This window comes from Heterodontus francisci, chromosome 15, assembly GCF_036365525.1.
Source record: "Heterodontus francisci isolate sHetFra1 chromosome 15, sHetFra1.hap1, whole genome shotgun sequence".
Classification (NCBI taxonomy): Eukaryota; Metazoa; Chordata; class Chondrichthyes; order Heterodontiformes; family Heterodontidae; genus Heterodontus; species Heterodontus francisci.
The window spans coordinates 15,313,674-15,328,427 of record NC_090385.1 but is presented as its reverse complement, the minus strand read 5'-3'; the positions used below and the strand labels follow the sequence as shown (position 1 = coordinate 15,328,427).

Here is a 14,754-nt window from a genome sequence, read left to right as displayed (position 1 = left end):
CCTCCTTGGTTTGGTGCTTTCTGTCCATAGTGTACCATCACTACTGATGCATGTGAATGCCTCCAACTACATCAGCAGCATACAGACGTTTGTGCAGATTTCTCCACAGCACAGAAGGAGGTTTGTGTTTATGCCAGCTCTTCAAAAGGCAGTGTCTACAAACATACAAAACTGATGGGCGGGAAAGACCAGTTAGTCCTTCTCGCCTGCCTCACCACATGATGACTGCAGCATCATGACTAGACACTTCTTGCCATCCCCTTGCCTGTCCCTCCCCAGCTCTCCACCCCACCACCCCACTGCAGCCATGCTTCTTTTTATTTGTTCGTGGGATGTGGGTGTCACTGGCTAAGCCAGCATTTATTGCCCATCCCCAATTGCCCTTGAATTGAATGGCTTGTTGGATCATTTCAGAGGGCATTTAAGAGTCAAACACATTGCTGTGGGTCTGGAGTCACATGTAGGCCAGACCGGGTAAGGATAGCAGATTTCCTTCCCTAAAGGACATTAGTGAACCAGATGGATTTTTACAACAGTTGACAAAGGTTTCATGGTCACCATTAGACTTGCTTTTTAATTCCAGATTTATTAATTGAATTCAAATTTCACCATCTGTCGTGGTGGGATTCAAACCCATGTCCCAGAGCACTAGCTTGGGCCTCTGGGTTATGAGTACATTAGCACACTACACCGCTGCCTCCCTCAATTGTAATCTCATTGTTTTATTTTAATTCTTTTCACGGGATGTGAACAAATCCAGCATTTGTTGCCCATCCCTAATTGTCTTTGAGAAGGTGGTGGTGAGCTGCCTTCTTGAACCGCTGCAGTCCAAATGGTGTGGAAACACTCAGTGTTGTTAGGAAGGGAGTTCCAGGATCCTGACCCAGTGACAGTGAAGGAACGCGATATAGTTCCAAGTCAGGATGGTGTGTGGCTTGAAGGGGAACTTGCAGGTGGTGGTGTTCCCATGTATCTGCTGTCCTTGCCCTTCTAGGTAGGAGAGGTCACGGGTTTGGAACGTGCTGTCGAAGGAGCCTTAGTGAGTTGCTGCAGGGCATCTTGTAGACGGTACACACTGCTGCCACTGTGTGTCGGTGGTGGAGGGAATGAATGTTGAAGGTGGTGGATGGGGTGCCAATCAAGTGGGCTGCTTTGTCCTGAATGGTGTCGAGCTTCTTGAGTGTTGTTGGGGCGGCTCCTCACTTGTGCCTTGTGGGTGGTGGACAGGCTTTGAGGAGTCATGAGGTGAGTTAGTCGCCACAGAATTCCTAACCTCCAAGCTGCTCTTGTAGCCACAGTATTTATGTGGCTGGTACAGTTAAGTTTCTGGTCACTGGTAACCCCCAAGGATGTTGATAGTGGGGGACACAGCGATGGTAATGCTGTTGAATATCAAGGGGAGATGGTTAGATTCTCTCTTATTGGAGATGATCATTGCCTGGCACTTGTGTGACTTGACTATTGCTTGCCACTTATCAGCCCAAGCCTGTATGTTGTCCAGGTCTTGCTATATCTGTCACGGGCTGCTTCAGTATCTGAGGAGTCGCGAATGGTGCTGAACATCATACAATCATCAGCGGCATCCCCACTTCTGACCTTATAATGAAGGGAAGGCCATTGATGAAGTAGCTGAAGGTGATTGGGCCTAGGACACTGCCCTGAGGAACTCCTGCAGTGACATCCAGGGACTGAGATGTTTGGGAGAGGCAATAAAGGAGCAGATATCCTGGAAAATTCCTCTCTGACCCTCCCCCCCCCCGCTCAAAACTAGCCCAGGAATCATGTGGAACAAGTGTTATATTTAAAGAGCTATGAGATACAATCTCTGTCTCAGTCAAGAAGCAGTCCAGCTCCCTCTTGTAGGCATACAGAGAGTCAACACCTATCACACCAGCCAGCAATATATTCCAATTCTAGTACCTTTCTCTGTATCCTTTTATGCTGTGCATTTTCAAATATATATCCAATTCACTTTTATTTAATGTTATGGTCCACAATTCAGTAGCCACTTGTGGTAATGCATTCCATATTCTGCACAAAAAATTCTTCCTCTTTTCATTCTTCCAGTCATAATATTTTTATTGTAATTTTTAAAATTATCTTCAGACTCTCTCCCCAAGCCCTCAGTAGTAATCTATCAATGGAAACAATCTTACCCTCTATCACCTTTCAAAACCTTTCAGAATTTTGAAAACTAGGATTAGATCTCTCAACAAGTACGGGATTGTGTTTGGTGCACTATGAAATAGATAAATCTATCATATTTCTCGGCCATTGAAAAATGTTGAGATTGTCTTGCAAGGTGTCAGCTTTGGCTCAATGAGTGGCACTCTCACCTCAGAATCAGAAAGTTGTGGGTCCAAATCCCACTCCAGAGACTTGAGCACATAATCTAGGCTGGCCTTCAGTACTGCACTGTTGGAGGTGCTATTTTTGGATGAGATGCAAAACAGAAGCTCTGTATTCCCTCCTCGGTGAATTTGAAATATCCTAAGTTAGGTATTATTTGGAGAAAAGCAGGGGAGATCTTCCAGTGTTCTGGCTAACATGTATCTCTCAAACAACACGCTTAAAAAAAACAAAATCTGCCCATTTAGCTCATTCCTGTTTGTAGGACTTTCATGCAAATTAGCTGCCATGTTTCCTTCAGTACAGTAGAGGCTGCATTTCAAAAGTACCTCATTGGCTATAAGATGCTTTGAGGTTATTAAAGGTGCTATGGAAATGAATATACTGAACAACAGTGAAAACCAAACTAAGTAGTGTTCCAGTGAGCATTGACACAAACTCGAGGAGCAGCACCTGATCTTTCAATTAGGCACTCTACAGCCTTGTGGACTCAACCTTGAGTTCAACAACTTCAGAGCATGACTGGCCTTTTTTACATATTTTTTTAAATTTTTCTTTTTTATTTTTTTTAACCATGGGCCTGTTTTTCATGTGGACAGAGCTGCTCAATATTGTGCCATTACACTCTCTCGGGACTAATACTTTGTCCTTCACTACAAGCATTAACAGGTTCTTTTCCTTCGTCCCAGGACAGCTTTGTTATTTAATCTCTCCTGCCCTCTGTCCTATCACACACCTTCCCTTTTGCTCTCTTCCCCACCGCCCCCCAACCCCACGCCTTCACTTTCTTAAAATATAATTTTTTTCTAACCTTTGTCAGTTCTGATGAAAGGTCACAGACCTGAAACGTTAACTCTGCTTCTCCCTCCACAGATGCTGTCTGACCTGCTGAGTATTTCCAGCACTTTCTGTTTTTATTTCAGATTTCTAGCATCTGCATCATTTTGCTTTTATTTAACTAGGGCTCGGATTATTTTATTGCTGGCCATCTCAGCTAAGTGAAACTATGACTATAGTTAGCATATTTGCCAGCAGTGAAATGACAGTCAACTTTTTCAAAAAGGCTGTCCCTCTAAGGATAAGGAATGCAGCCTTCATTTTAGAGAATTCCCAGCCAGTAATCCATGAGTTCCTGAAGTAAATTTCCATGTAAAACTGTTATAACACTAAACCTTTCTTTAATTAAACCAAAACTTTCAAAGCCATGATTTCCAACGGTAGCACAATGACACACGGAGCTGAGAAGAAATCCACGTTATTAGTAGGCAAATGAAACACGACCAAACGGACTGCACCAATTCTGAAATCATTTGAATAAGCATATTGTCACGTTTTGAGATTCCTTTTGAGCACGGAGAGATAAGAGTTACATTTACGTGTTGGGATTTAAAACAACATGCATTTGCACAGGTTCAAAAAGGAAGGTCTCAGACTGAAAGCATTTTCAGGATGTGCATTAGGTCAGACATCGATACTGTATGCAGGGCAACTGGAAACAATAGGGGAGTTGATATCTCATCCCCAGTGCTGTCAACAAACCTTAACCCTATAGGGGGATCGAATGTTCCTTCTTACTGAGCTATGTATGAAGCTAGATTTATCGGGAGGGTGAACAAGAATAGATTTAATGAGTGGCTATTCTGGCCAATCCCTCATCTAGGTGAGAGTTGGGGAAGGTCAGGTTTAGAAACCAAACCCCAACTTCCTGTGGGAAAATGAAGGAAGTGAAATACGACTCATAGGTTAGTTGTCAGGATTTGTTAAAGAGGAAACTGAAAGGGTCTTTACATAGGCAAAGTAGCTACCAACACTGGAGGACAGTTACAAAACCTCTTGTTTCATGCAAATAAGATGACCCATTGAGGTGGGACAGAGTGGCATGTTTTTTGGTTTTGTATCATTAGGTGATGTCAAAGTAATTAAGTGAATCTGATTATTATTGCTGCTCTGCAGGCTCACCCTACTGTGAAATAAAGTGGATAAATGATTTTCACCAAGTCTTGCCTCACCTCGTGTTAACTTGGTCTGCTTTGAGACAGGTTGAAGAAATACACATGCGAAAGACTAAAATATTCAGTGCAGATCATAAGGGATTATTACTGTCACTTCCCTATTTACATATCATCCAAGCACATACAGAGCACTAGATCTCTAATACACTGTTTTTTTTAGTATAATAAAAACATATGAAAGTTCATTAAGAAATAATCCTGATAACCGCAAATTAAAAACTCACCTCTGTGACGTCCATGACCTTAATGGCTGCCAGTTGCCCAGTCTTGACATGACGTCCCTGTAATAAAAACTGCAAACTGTGAGCTGACTGGAAAAATTCTTGTGTATTTTACTGACATATTAATAATATTTGTATTTATATAGTGTCTTATCAATTTAAAGAACTACTTTTGAAATACAGTGACTGGTATTATGGTAAATAAATGTTATTTCATAAAGTACAGTTCCCCATTATACATAATGTGATTAGATTTCCCAATAGAAGTAATAGTTTCATTAAAAAGGACAATATTAAATTGCATAGTCCTGCAGTACTGAAAACTCTGGGTTGGAAAACGTTTTTTGTTACAATAACTTGAAGTGAATAAGTTGTTTCTAACCCCTCAATGGTCATAGATTATATATACTGAAGGCAACCACCCCACCCCCCACCCCCCTCCCCCCATCCCCCACACCCCCAGCTTGGCTGCATATCGTGACACCACTATTTTCGGCCACAAAAGAGATAATTGGGTAATTCCCCCCCATCAATCATGCTTGGAGACAGTATGGCTGTAAGTGATGGGATTGATTTTACACATATTCTGTATTATATAACTATCCTCCACTCACTGCTTTTTGCTGGAGAAGTAACCGTGCTTTCATCGGGAGACTTCGCTGCAGTTTCAGTCATGAGTCCTGTTTGTTGTAATTCTTGGAGACTCTTAGACACTGTTAGCTGAGTAAATAGAGTTTATTTTCTGTGGGATAGACTGCTGTAAGTCCTGTCTTAAATCGTGCCCCTCCCCCACCCACTCCACAATTCATTGGCTGACACATTAGTGTCAATAGACACTGTCAATTTAACAGGCAGAATTTTCTTCAATTGAACATCAGGCACACAAAAGTAATAATTTCTGATATATGTCATGGGCTTATTACTCTTGTCACGAACTCCATCCCCTTTCCCAATTGCTCGCTCAGGCTGTACACAATTCCAGAACTCTATTCCATCTACAACTGATTTTCAAGCCCCATATCCTAAATATCTCCAAATCTACTTACTCGCCCCTCCTCCCATTGCACATCCCCACTGGTTGTTGAAATCCTTATTGAGTTCTCCAATGTTGTTCTTGTTGGCTTCTCAACTTAGATCTTCACTTAAGCCATAACATACAATATATTTTTGCATAATATAAGATAAAGAACCAGCCATGCAAACCCAAACCAGTGTTTCATCTTATTTGACTTAAACAAGATAGCTCTCCAGCATTTCTAATCTTTTCACCTCAGCAAATCTGGCTGCCCCCTCACAACTCTCCCATCCTTGACTTTTACTTTATTGTGAAATGAAGAAGCCTATTAATTTTGTATCTGGTTGGATCTCAGCAAGTGTTGACTGAAGGAGCACATGTGAAGAAGACATGACTATCTGATTCAGCTCACTATTGTTGCACCTCCGGGATATGCTGCCTTCTTAGCACATAGAAGACAGTGTGAATCATATCCCATGAAAGGCGCTCAGCTGCTTATGGGAGTGACTGACACCATTGAACCCAAAAAAGATGGCAACAGCTAAAATAGCAGAGAAAATAATTTCAGACAAACATATTATGGATCATATAATACTTTCCACAGCATAACTTCAGGGTTAGCACTTCATGCAGCACAGCCATTTTCCACCAACACTGAAATCAGAAGGCTGACCGATCACCAGACAGCAGTGCCCCGAACTGAGAAGCAGTAGCCACCTTCAAAAAAAGGTACCCATCTCTCAGGAATAGGAATAAGTATCAGGCTATGTTTCTGCTTACATTCTCCTGTCGCAGAGCCCCTCTTGCCCAAAGCATTTTTGGGAAATTACGTGCACATAACCCAAGACTTTATCCATGAATGGAGAGAAAATTATCAGTTGTGCATGGAAGTGATTTCGCTATATGCACAATGAATGGATGCGGCTCTGTATTAGAACCACACAGACTGGACAGGAAACAAATTGGTCTCAGCTCGTCCAATATGGCAAAGTGAGCACACAGGGTCAAAAAGTATTGCAGGCAGCTGATCAATACGCAAGTAAGATCCAGTGAAATTCTTCAATAAACTCATTGATAAAGTATTTATAGAAATGTGCAAGCCATTTATAGTCCCCAAACTGTGCAGGTTTCATCAGTCACTGGGAATTGCTCCCTTGCAAAGGCTTGAATAACTGGCCATATTTGGAGCAATAATGAATCTTCTGAAGATTAGCTTGGTGGGGGAGGGAAGGAGAGTCTACACACCATACATCTGAATATATGCACACTGTAGAAAATTTAAAATCCAGGAGCAAAAGGGAATCAAATCAAATTATTAGTGTGGTGCATTATTTTTGACTTGAGGGAGCATCTTATAGGTTAAATCCCATTTTTTGCCCTTGCAAGTGGCCTACTTCATGAGAACTCAATCAACACCAACCGTTATCTGTTCTCTAATCAGCTATTTGCTCCTTATTTCTTCAATTTTCCTCCATTTGTTCGGCAAAGAGAGGAGTCTCAAGAGATTGCCTGAGTATCGAGGCTTATCTCTATTCCCCTGCATCAGACATAAAATTCTGCCTCTGCTTGAAGTCAATGGCAGTGGCAAATACAAAAGCAAAGATTCACGTGAATCTTCACAGAGTCTGCTCCATAGGTAAATAAGGATGCACCATGAATAAGAGTTTCCTATTGTGTCAGCAAGATGATTTCTCCTGCAGTGTTGAGATTTGGAAATAGGATATTGTGCTGGCCTTCAGACTTTTTCACCATTGCCATTCGGAGATTGTCCGGCAGGAGATGCAGTTCAAGCAGTGCTGAATATTATTGCTGCCACCCCTTAAAATGAAGAATTCCTCATTATTTTGTAGAGCTAACATCCAACAACTTGGAACTTGTATGTTTCCCCTGCTTCCCATTTGCTTAAGAAAGCCACCTTTGCTATTTGGAAGCTGAAACGTATTCATGAGGCAGAACATGTGATTATGCTTAGCACTCTTAGCAAATGTGATAAATCTGTTGGGACTTGACTGTTTAGGCTCACAAATATTCAAGGTTGTTTTTTGTCAAATGTTCACACCTTCTCCCAAATCAAGAGTGAAATGACTCTCAATTAGCACAAATGCATTGGGATAAATGGATAACTCACGCTGAAGTGATATAGCCAAATGTATTACTGTGTGACCCCGGGAAATACTGGATGTAATAATGACAAGGGTCTGTCTGTGGGTTGTATAGATGTGCCACCTTGGAGCATGGGGGATCATGTTTAAAGTTTGGGAAGGGATTTAACCTTATCCATCCGATGGAAACCTGGGTTACTTGCCTGCTGCTAAGACATCCATATACTGCCTTTTTTGATTTAAACTGAGGCTTCTGAAATATTGCATCCATTTCTGGGCACCACACTTTAGGAAGGACATGAAAGCTTTGGAGACAGTGCAGAAGAAATTTATTAGAATGCAAGTTGTTGTTATTGAAGAAAAGGCAGCAAAGTTCTACGCAGCCCTTTCCAAACTTCCAGGCCCACAAAATTAACATGAGACAAACTTCTTTTGGGCCTCCTTATCTCGAGCCAACTGTGCAACAGCCCCATCAAACAAATTTCTCTGCAGCACCTGTGGAAGAGCCTGTCACTCCAGAATTGGCCTTTATAGCCACTCCAGGCGCTGCTTCACAAACCACTGACCACCTCCAGGCGCGTATCCATTGTCTCTCGAGATAAGGAGGCCCAAAAGAAAAAGACAAACTAGCAAATATGAAATAAAAGCTCTAGTAAGATTGAAACACCTGAGGTCTGAGGGTCACATAGGGCTCAGGGACTGCATGCAACCCTGGCTGCAGGTTGTACACCCCTGTAGTAATGGTACAACAATCAAGATAACAATTATTCAATTATTTGAGTTAAATGCGACTAAAAAAAATTATGGGCTGAATTTTTCCACCTTAGGCTTTTTTTCTGGACGTTGGGACCATCTTTGGGTTGCAAACCTGATCGCCACAGCAACACGACTGCCAGTACAATCTTCTGGGAGACATCCAATTAAGAGGGCGCCTCTGGGATCGTCGTCCAATTAGGGATGGCGGGTGGGTTGAGGAGGAGGCAGGGCGATTCAGCTCGTGATTGCAAGAGCGGCCAGAAGCTTCACCGTGTCTGTAGTCCAGAGGGATGAGAGAGGGTGGGATGAAATGGAGGTGTGAAAGGCTGGAGGAACCAGCAGCCCCTTCCTCCGCCCCAGCACTAGTTGTAACATCAGTGTCCAGGAGCTACTCAAGTAATTGCAAGCTTTTGCCTGCAGATGACCTCAGGTTTGCTGATTTGTGCCTTTAGGGCTGGATTTAGTGGAGCCAGTGGGGCTTTTGGCCGAAAGTTGGTGGGAACCCTGTTTTGCCCATTCAGAGCACCCCACCCCCCCAACCCCCAGTCTCTTTAACGGCACTCGGGCAATTAACAGCCCAGCACCGGGATCCCCGTCGCTTTAAAGATGGCCCCAATCACAGGGCCAGCAGCTCATCAATATTGGCAACACAACGGGAGCGGTAGCCACTGATGGTACTACAGGAGGCCTTGGGCCCAGGTCCAGCGCTGGAGACTAGGACCTCAAGTGAGTGAGGCAGCGTCGCCTTGGCCAGTCTGGCAGACCCCAGCAATGGGAGGAGGGAGAATGGGCATGGAGTGCTGGGAGGTGGGGTGGGGGGGAGGGGCAGGTCAAGGAGATGAGTGCTTTTCCACTGGGGGACCTCCATGGGCCACAGATTGCCCATGGAGGACAGCACTCCCCAAAGCCCACAGGGAGGGCACCTCATTTTACTGGGCATGCTCCCCGCATGGCAGAGGCTGATAATTGGCCTCTTAAGGGCCTCAATTGGCCTCTGGGCAGGAAAGCTAGCTTCAGCCTTTCCTGTTCCCGACTTCATTGCGGTGCAACAGGAAGGCGATGGATTCTCTGCCCCCCCACCACCGCCCCCACCCCCGCCTCCCATTGCAATTCTATGGGCAACCCCACCTCCTAGCCCGCCTTTGGGAGAACCATTAAATTCAGCCCTTAACGTGCAGAATGCATATTATTTTCATGGTACTCTGACCTCCCGGTGTGCACTCACCTCCCCCGAGTTGATGAGCTCCAGACACTGTGTGGGTCCTGTGCATCGCCAGTAAAATTCCATTGCCCTCAGAAAATGTCTGCTAATTTCTTCATTAACAACCTAAATGGATTCCTGCCACTGCTGGGTGGGTTGCCATCAGTGCATAGATGCCACCTCCAGGAAAATTGGGCAGCGGTGGGTACATGTCAGCATTCCTGCTCAATATTTTTTCTAATTTTCCTCGCCCCTGTCCCCACTCCCTATCCCGCTGCCTTCAAAACCGCCTCCAAGGGCCTGGTAAAACTCCCCCTTATATTTCTGGGCAAATAAGCTACACTGGAACAGAGAACAAGAAAATCGTTTTCAAATGTATTGGATGTGGCAGCTGCTGAATTAATGTTCTAATATCAGATGAAATTTGAAAATTGCTTGCTATGTTAAGATACAGTGTACGAGTAAGTTTCTAACATTATTGCAGTTAGAGTAAGCTTGAGAGTATACATCTGCACATAATTAATTGGTCAGTTCCAGGAAACCATTCCAAAAACTTTATAAGCCTTTCATCTGTTTCGATGCAGAAATTCACTGGTCTTAGAATCTACCCACATATGTTACTCCACGTTCCCCTTCTTGAGACATTCACTATTGCTACCCATGACTAAACTTCCTAATTCAGCTGGGATGATGGGTATAAACTCTCCATGGCAACCACTGACAGCGCTCCAGACTGAAAGTGCTTCCTAATGGGATGGTCCCTGTTTCACTGCCCTTCCCCCTGTCCCTATGACATGGAGTTGTTGGATGTGCACCCTAAATAGACATTAAACTTGTCGCAGAAAGGTAGGGCTGCTATTTCAAAGCACAAGGATGATGTTAATGTGATGATTTATGGTCCTGACATGTCACTCAATCTTGAAGGTCCAAAAAAGGCTCAACTGTGGCGTCTCACTCCTACAGGTAGTAAATTGTTCGATATTTTCTTAAATTTAACATTTTTTTCTTATTTTTCTGTTGTATCTCTATTTTCTTCTTTCTCTCTTAATCCAGTCTTTCTTGCCTTCACTCCATTTCTCTTTCTGTCTCTAATTTGACTCTAATTCATCATATTTTTTTCTCTGTTATTTGCTCTGTTACTTTAAATTTCACCGGTTAAGGAGATACCATGTTGCTCCCATCATACCCAGATGCCCCGTTGCCCTCACTGCGCCATTATCAGCCGCATGTCCTGCAATTGGAGGCAATTTTCAGCAATTAACTGGAGCCGAGAGGTGAGAAAGAAAATTGAGTTCAAGGTGCTTACTGTGAGATGCCCCACTCCAGCAAATTCTGGGCCCATACTTGGCTCCAGAAGAGGTACTTGATCGACAAGCTGGTGAGAGGTGGCCAATAAAGTGCAGCCAAATTCAAATACCAACATTCCACTGAAGAGTTGCTCGGTCTCCTACAGCAAATGTTTAAGAATTTTTTTTTAAATAACGTTAAGAGGAAATAAAAATTCCCAGGGAAGCATGTTTTAGAGGTTAACATATGCAGCATTCCTAAGCTGCAATCTTCAAATTGCTACATTTTCTGTATAAAGCATAACAATGCTTTTATTTTTCCATACGTACTGCTACAGCGGTTAACTTTGAAAACCAGAAGATGCTTGTTAGCGCTAGCAAGTCGTGAGTTCATTCCTCCATTTGTGATTTGTGTATGGATATGTATTCTTAGGACCTTTAACTGTACTCCAACTACTAAACAACTGAATTGGTTGTACAACTGCTCGTTTTTGATCCTTGCACAAATACCTGCAAGAAATCTGTGCTTGAATAGGTTTAACGTCACCCCTTTTTCAGAGACATTGGGGGAATTTCGTGTTGGCGGCAGGGGTCTCAACTTCAGCAGAAACCGAAGCTGAGATCCCCGCAACGCCTCTTTTCCGGAGGGCCCGCCGAATTTAGCGCCATTCAGGCACTTAACTGGACAGCGGTGGGCCTTCCATTGGATTTAGGACCTTGTTGCCAAACATCCCGGCCTTGCAGAGCTGCCGGCCAATCAGAGGACAGCAGCTGCAGCGCCACCACGGAGGCAGTGGCTGCTGTTGTAGCTGCAGCGACCAGACACCGAGTAGCAATGCTGGAACCAGGCTTAAGGTAGGTCAGAGCAGGGGGAGGGGGTGGTCTTGCGGGAGGGGGGGGGGTCGCAGGGTTGGGGGGGGGGAAGGAGGCTCAGCTGCAAGGTTAGAGGGGTGGCCCTCAGCGAGCCTCTCCTTTCCAGACATCAGGTCCCTCCTTCAGGCACTAAGTGCCTTTGAATGAGGGATGCCCTGGAGCTGGGAAGCAGCCCGCGCGGTTTTTCGTGCCATTCTTCCCACGCAGTGCCAGGTCCGCCCACCACACGGGTAATTGCGGCTGCGGCAGGGAGAGAAGGCTGAGGGGGGATCTGATTGAGGTATACAAAATTATGAGGGGCATTGATAGGGTAGATAGGAAGAAACTTTTTCCCTTAGTGGAGGTGTCAATAGATTTAAGGTAAGGGGTACGAGGTTTAGAGAGGATTTGAGGATAAATCTTTTCACCCAGAGAGTGGTTGGAATCTGGAACACACTGCCTGAAGAAGTGGTAGAGGCAGGAACCTTCACAACATTGAAGAAGTATTTAGATGGGCATTTAAAAAGCCATAGCATATAAGGCGATGGGCCAAGTGCCGGAAAATAGGATTAGAATAGATAGGTGCTTGACAGCTGGTACAGATACGATGGGCCGAAGGGCCTGTTTCTGTGCTATATAACTCTATGACTCTATGACTCCAAGAGGCCCTTCATTAGGGGTTAATTCCCCAGTTAAGGGCCTCAATTGGCAGGGGTACGAGAAGGCCGTTCACAGGCCTTCCCACCCCGGACTAAATTTCGATGGAGGCGGGGATCCCCCCCCACCCCCCCCCCCCCACCCCCCCCGCTCCCCGCCACCATCCCACCCGATTTTGCGCTCTCCCCACCTTTAAACCCACCGCAGGAGAGAGCATAAAATTCCACCCATTGGGTTGGGTTGGGGGATTTTAACACCAAAACACAGGTGAGATGTGAAAATTATAAAAACCTGACCCCTAATCCACCCACTTCCCGTTTGAAAGTAGGAGGGAGGAATGTGGAGGAGGGAGGCAACTAATCCACACCCAGAAGGCAGGTTGGTCAGTTAAATGTGATAAAGAAGCTGTATGCCTCAGATTTAACCTGTCATTCAGTTTGAACGTTGGACCTCTGAGTATCCCAGGCCTCAGGAAACCCAGCAGCTACATGGAGGTGTGGACTGTTTCATGGAAGAGGTAAAAAGAAAAGACTTGCATTTATATACTGCTTTCATGACCACCAGATGTCTCAAAGTGCTTTACAGCCAATGGAGAACTTTGGAAGTATGGTCACTGCATGTAGGAACCATGACAGCTAATTAACACACAGCAAACTCCCACAAATAGCAATGTGATAATGACCAGTTAATCTGTTCTTTTGTGATGTTGATTGAGGGATAAATATTGGCCAGGACACTGGGGATAATTCCCCTGCTCTCTTCAAAATAGTGCCATGATCTTTTACATGCAGCCAAACAGCAGATGGGGCCTCAATTTAATGACTCATCCAAAAGACAGCACCCCTGACAATGCAGCACTCCCACAGTATTGCAGTGGAGTGTCACCCTGGATATTTGTGCTGAAGTGGGACTTGATCTCAGAACCTTGTAGCTCAGGGGTAGGTGTACTACCAACTGAGCCATGGCTTAAGGTAAGTGCTTTTAGAGGTCAAGAGGAACACGAGTGTTTCTTCCTAGCCCACCATTAGACCACTGCCCCTCACCTTCACAGATGCAAAGCCCTCCCACACCAGCTATCAGACCACTCAGCACTTCCCCTGTGATCAGAGCATCCACTCTGCAATCAGACCACACCCCTTCTGCAATTAGAACACCCCCCCCCTCCTGCAATCAGACCAACCCAACCATGATCTACAATCCACCCCTCCTGCAGCCCCAGTATCAGAACCCACCCTCCCCAACTGCGATTGGCAACCTACCCCTCCCCACCCCTGCTAACACTAACCCAGCTGCAGGCTCCCTACCTGCTCCTGGGCTGCGGCTTCCCCCAGAGTGTTCCCCTCCCGACAAGCCTGTCAATCAGACTGACGTCTGGGCGGGGAACCTGCTGCAGTTTAAAAAAAAAGATGCATGCTGTGATGTTAAAACTGCATAACGTATGTGGCAACCTGAACTTCCAGCTAAAACTCCTCCCCATTCCCTGCTGACAAAACACGTCCCAGCCAAAATCAGGGCATCATTTCAAAAGCAAGATTAAATAGAGAGGTTTGCAACAGTTCCTCCAAACCACTAGGTGTTTTCATTATAAAACAAAATATTTATATTCCAGTATCCTGCAGCGACAGTTTATCTTTATGTTTCCTTCAATCTACAGTAAAGTTCTCTCATAGTTCAGTTGCACAACAAGTTACGTCATTGTGAAACAGCTTTGGATGGCTGCAAACTGTGCAGAGTGTTTCACGTCCCAGGACATGTACACAAAGCTCCTTTCCTTTCATAGCAGATAGTATTGCACAAGCTGCAGTATAACTTGAAGTTGGTTCTGCACTGCCCTGTACTGGGGTTGCTAACACTCCAGGATTGCCCTGGAACCTCCAGGCATTCAAGATTAATCTTCAGGACACTACCACAGGCAACCCAGGAGAGAAAACTTCAGGGCCATTAAAAAGAATAGTGATTTGTTTAATTAATTTCTTTGAACTCTTTTGATTATTAGATATAAATATAGATATGAATTCCAGTGCCGATGCAATGCCAGGTACGTGGGCCATACGTCCCAACGACTGGCAGACCGTATCCCTTCGATAGGCAGAGTACTGCTGTACTCAACTAGCTTGTACTTGCAAAACTCAGAACGCAATGGTGATTCTGTGATTGGACAGCACTTACTGAACAATCCTGAGTGTGCTAAGAATTACACTAACAGCCACTTTAAGATTATTGTCAGTCTCGCAAAGTGGCTCACTTACGCTTGCAAGAAGCTACATATATTCATATATGTCCTCTGCAGGGAAAGGCACATG

The 14,754-nt window shown here is 44.6% G+C and overlaps 1 protein-coding gene across 7 annotated transcripts in view; it reads right to left on the bottom strand.

Annotated features, from left to right (window-relative positions):
- The window catches only part of si:zfos-2326c3.2 (mitogen-activated protein kinase kinase kinase kinase 4), a 337,746-nt gene that overhangs the window by 266,020 nt on the left and 56,972 nt on the right, over positions 1-14,754 (bottom strand). For all 7 annotated transcript variants that reach the window (XM_068047141.1, XM_068047135.1, XM_068047137.1 and 4 more), the window contains one exon: positions 4,586-4,642. In XM_068047141.1, the coding sequence (XP_067903242.1) occupies positions 4,586-4,642 (57 nt within the window). The remainder of the gene's footprint in view (positions 1-4,585; positions 4,643-14,754) is intronic.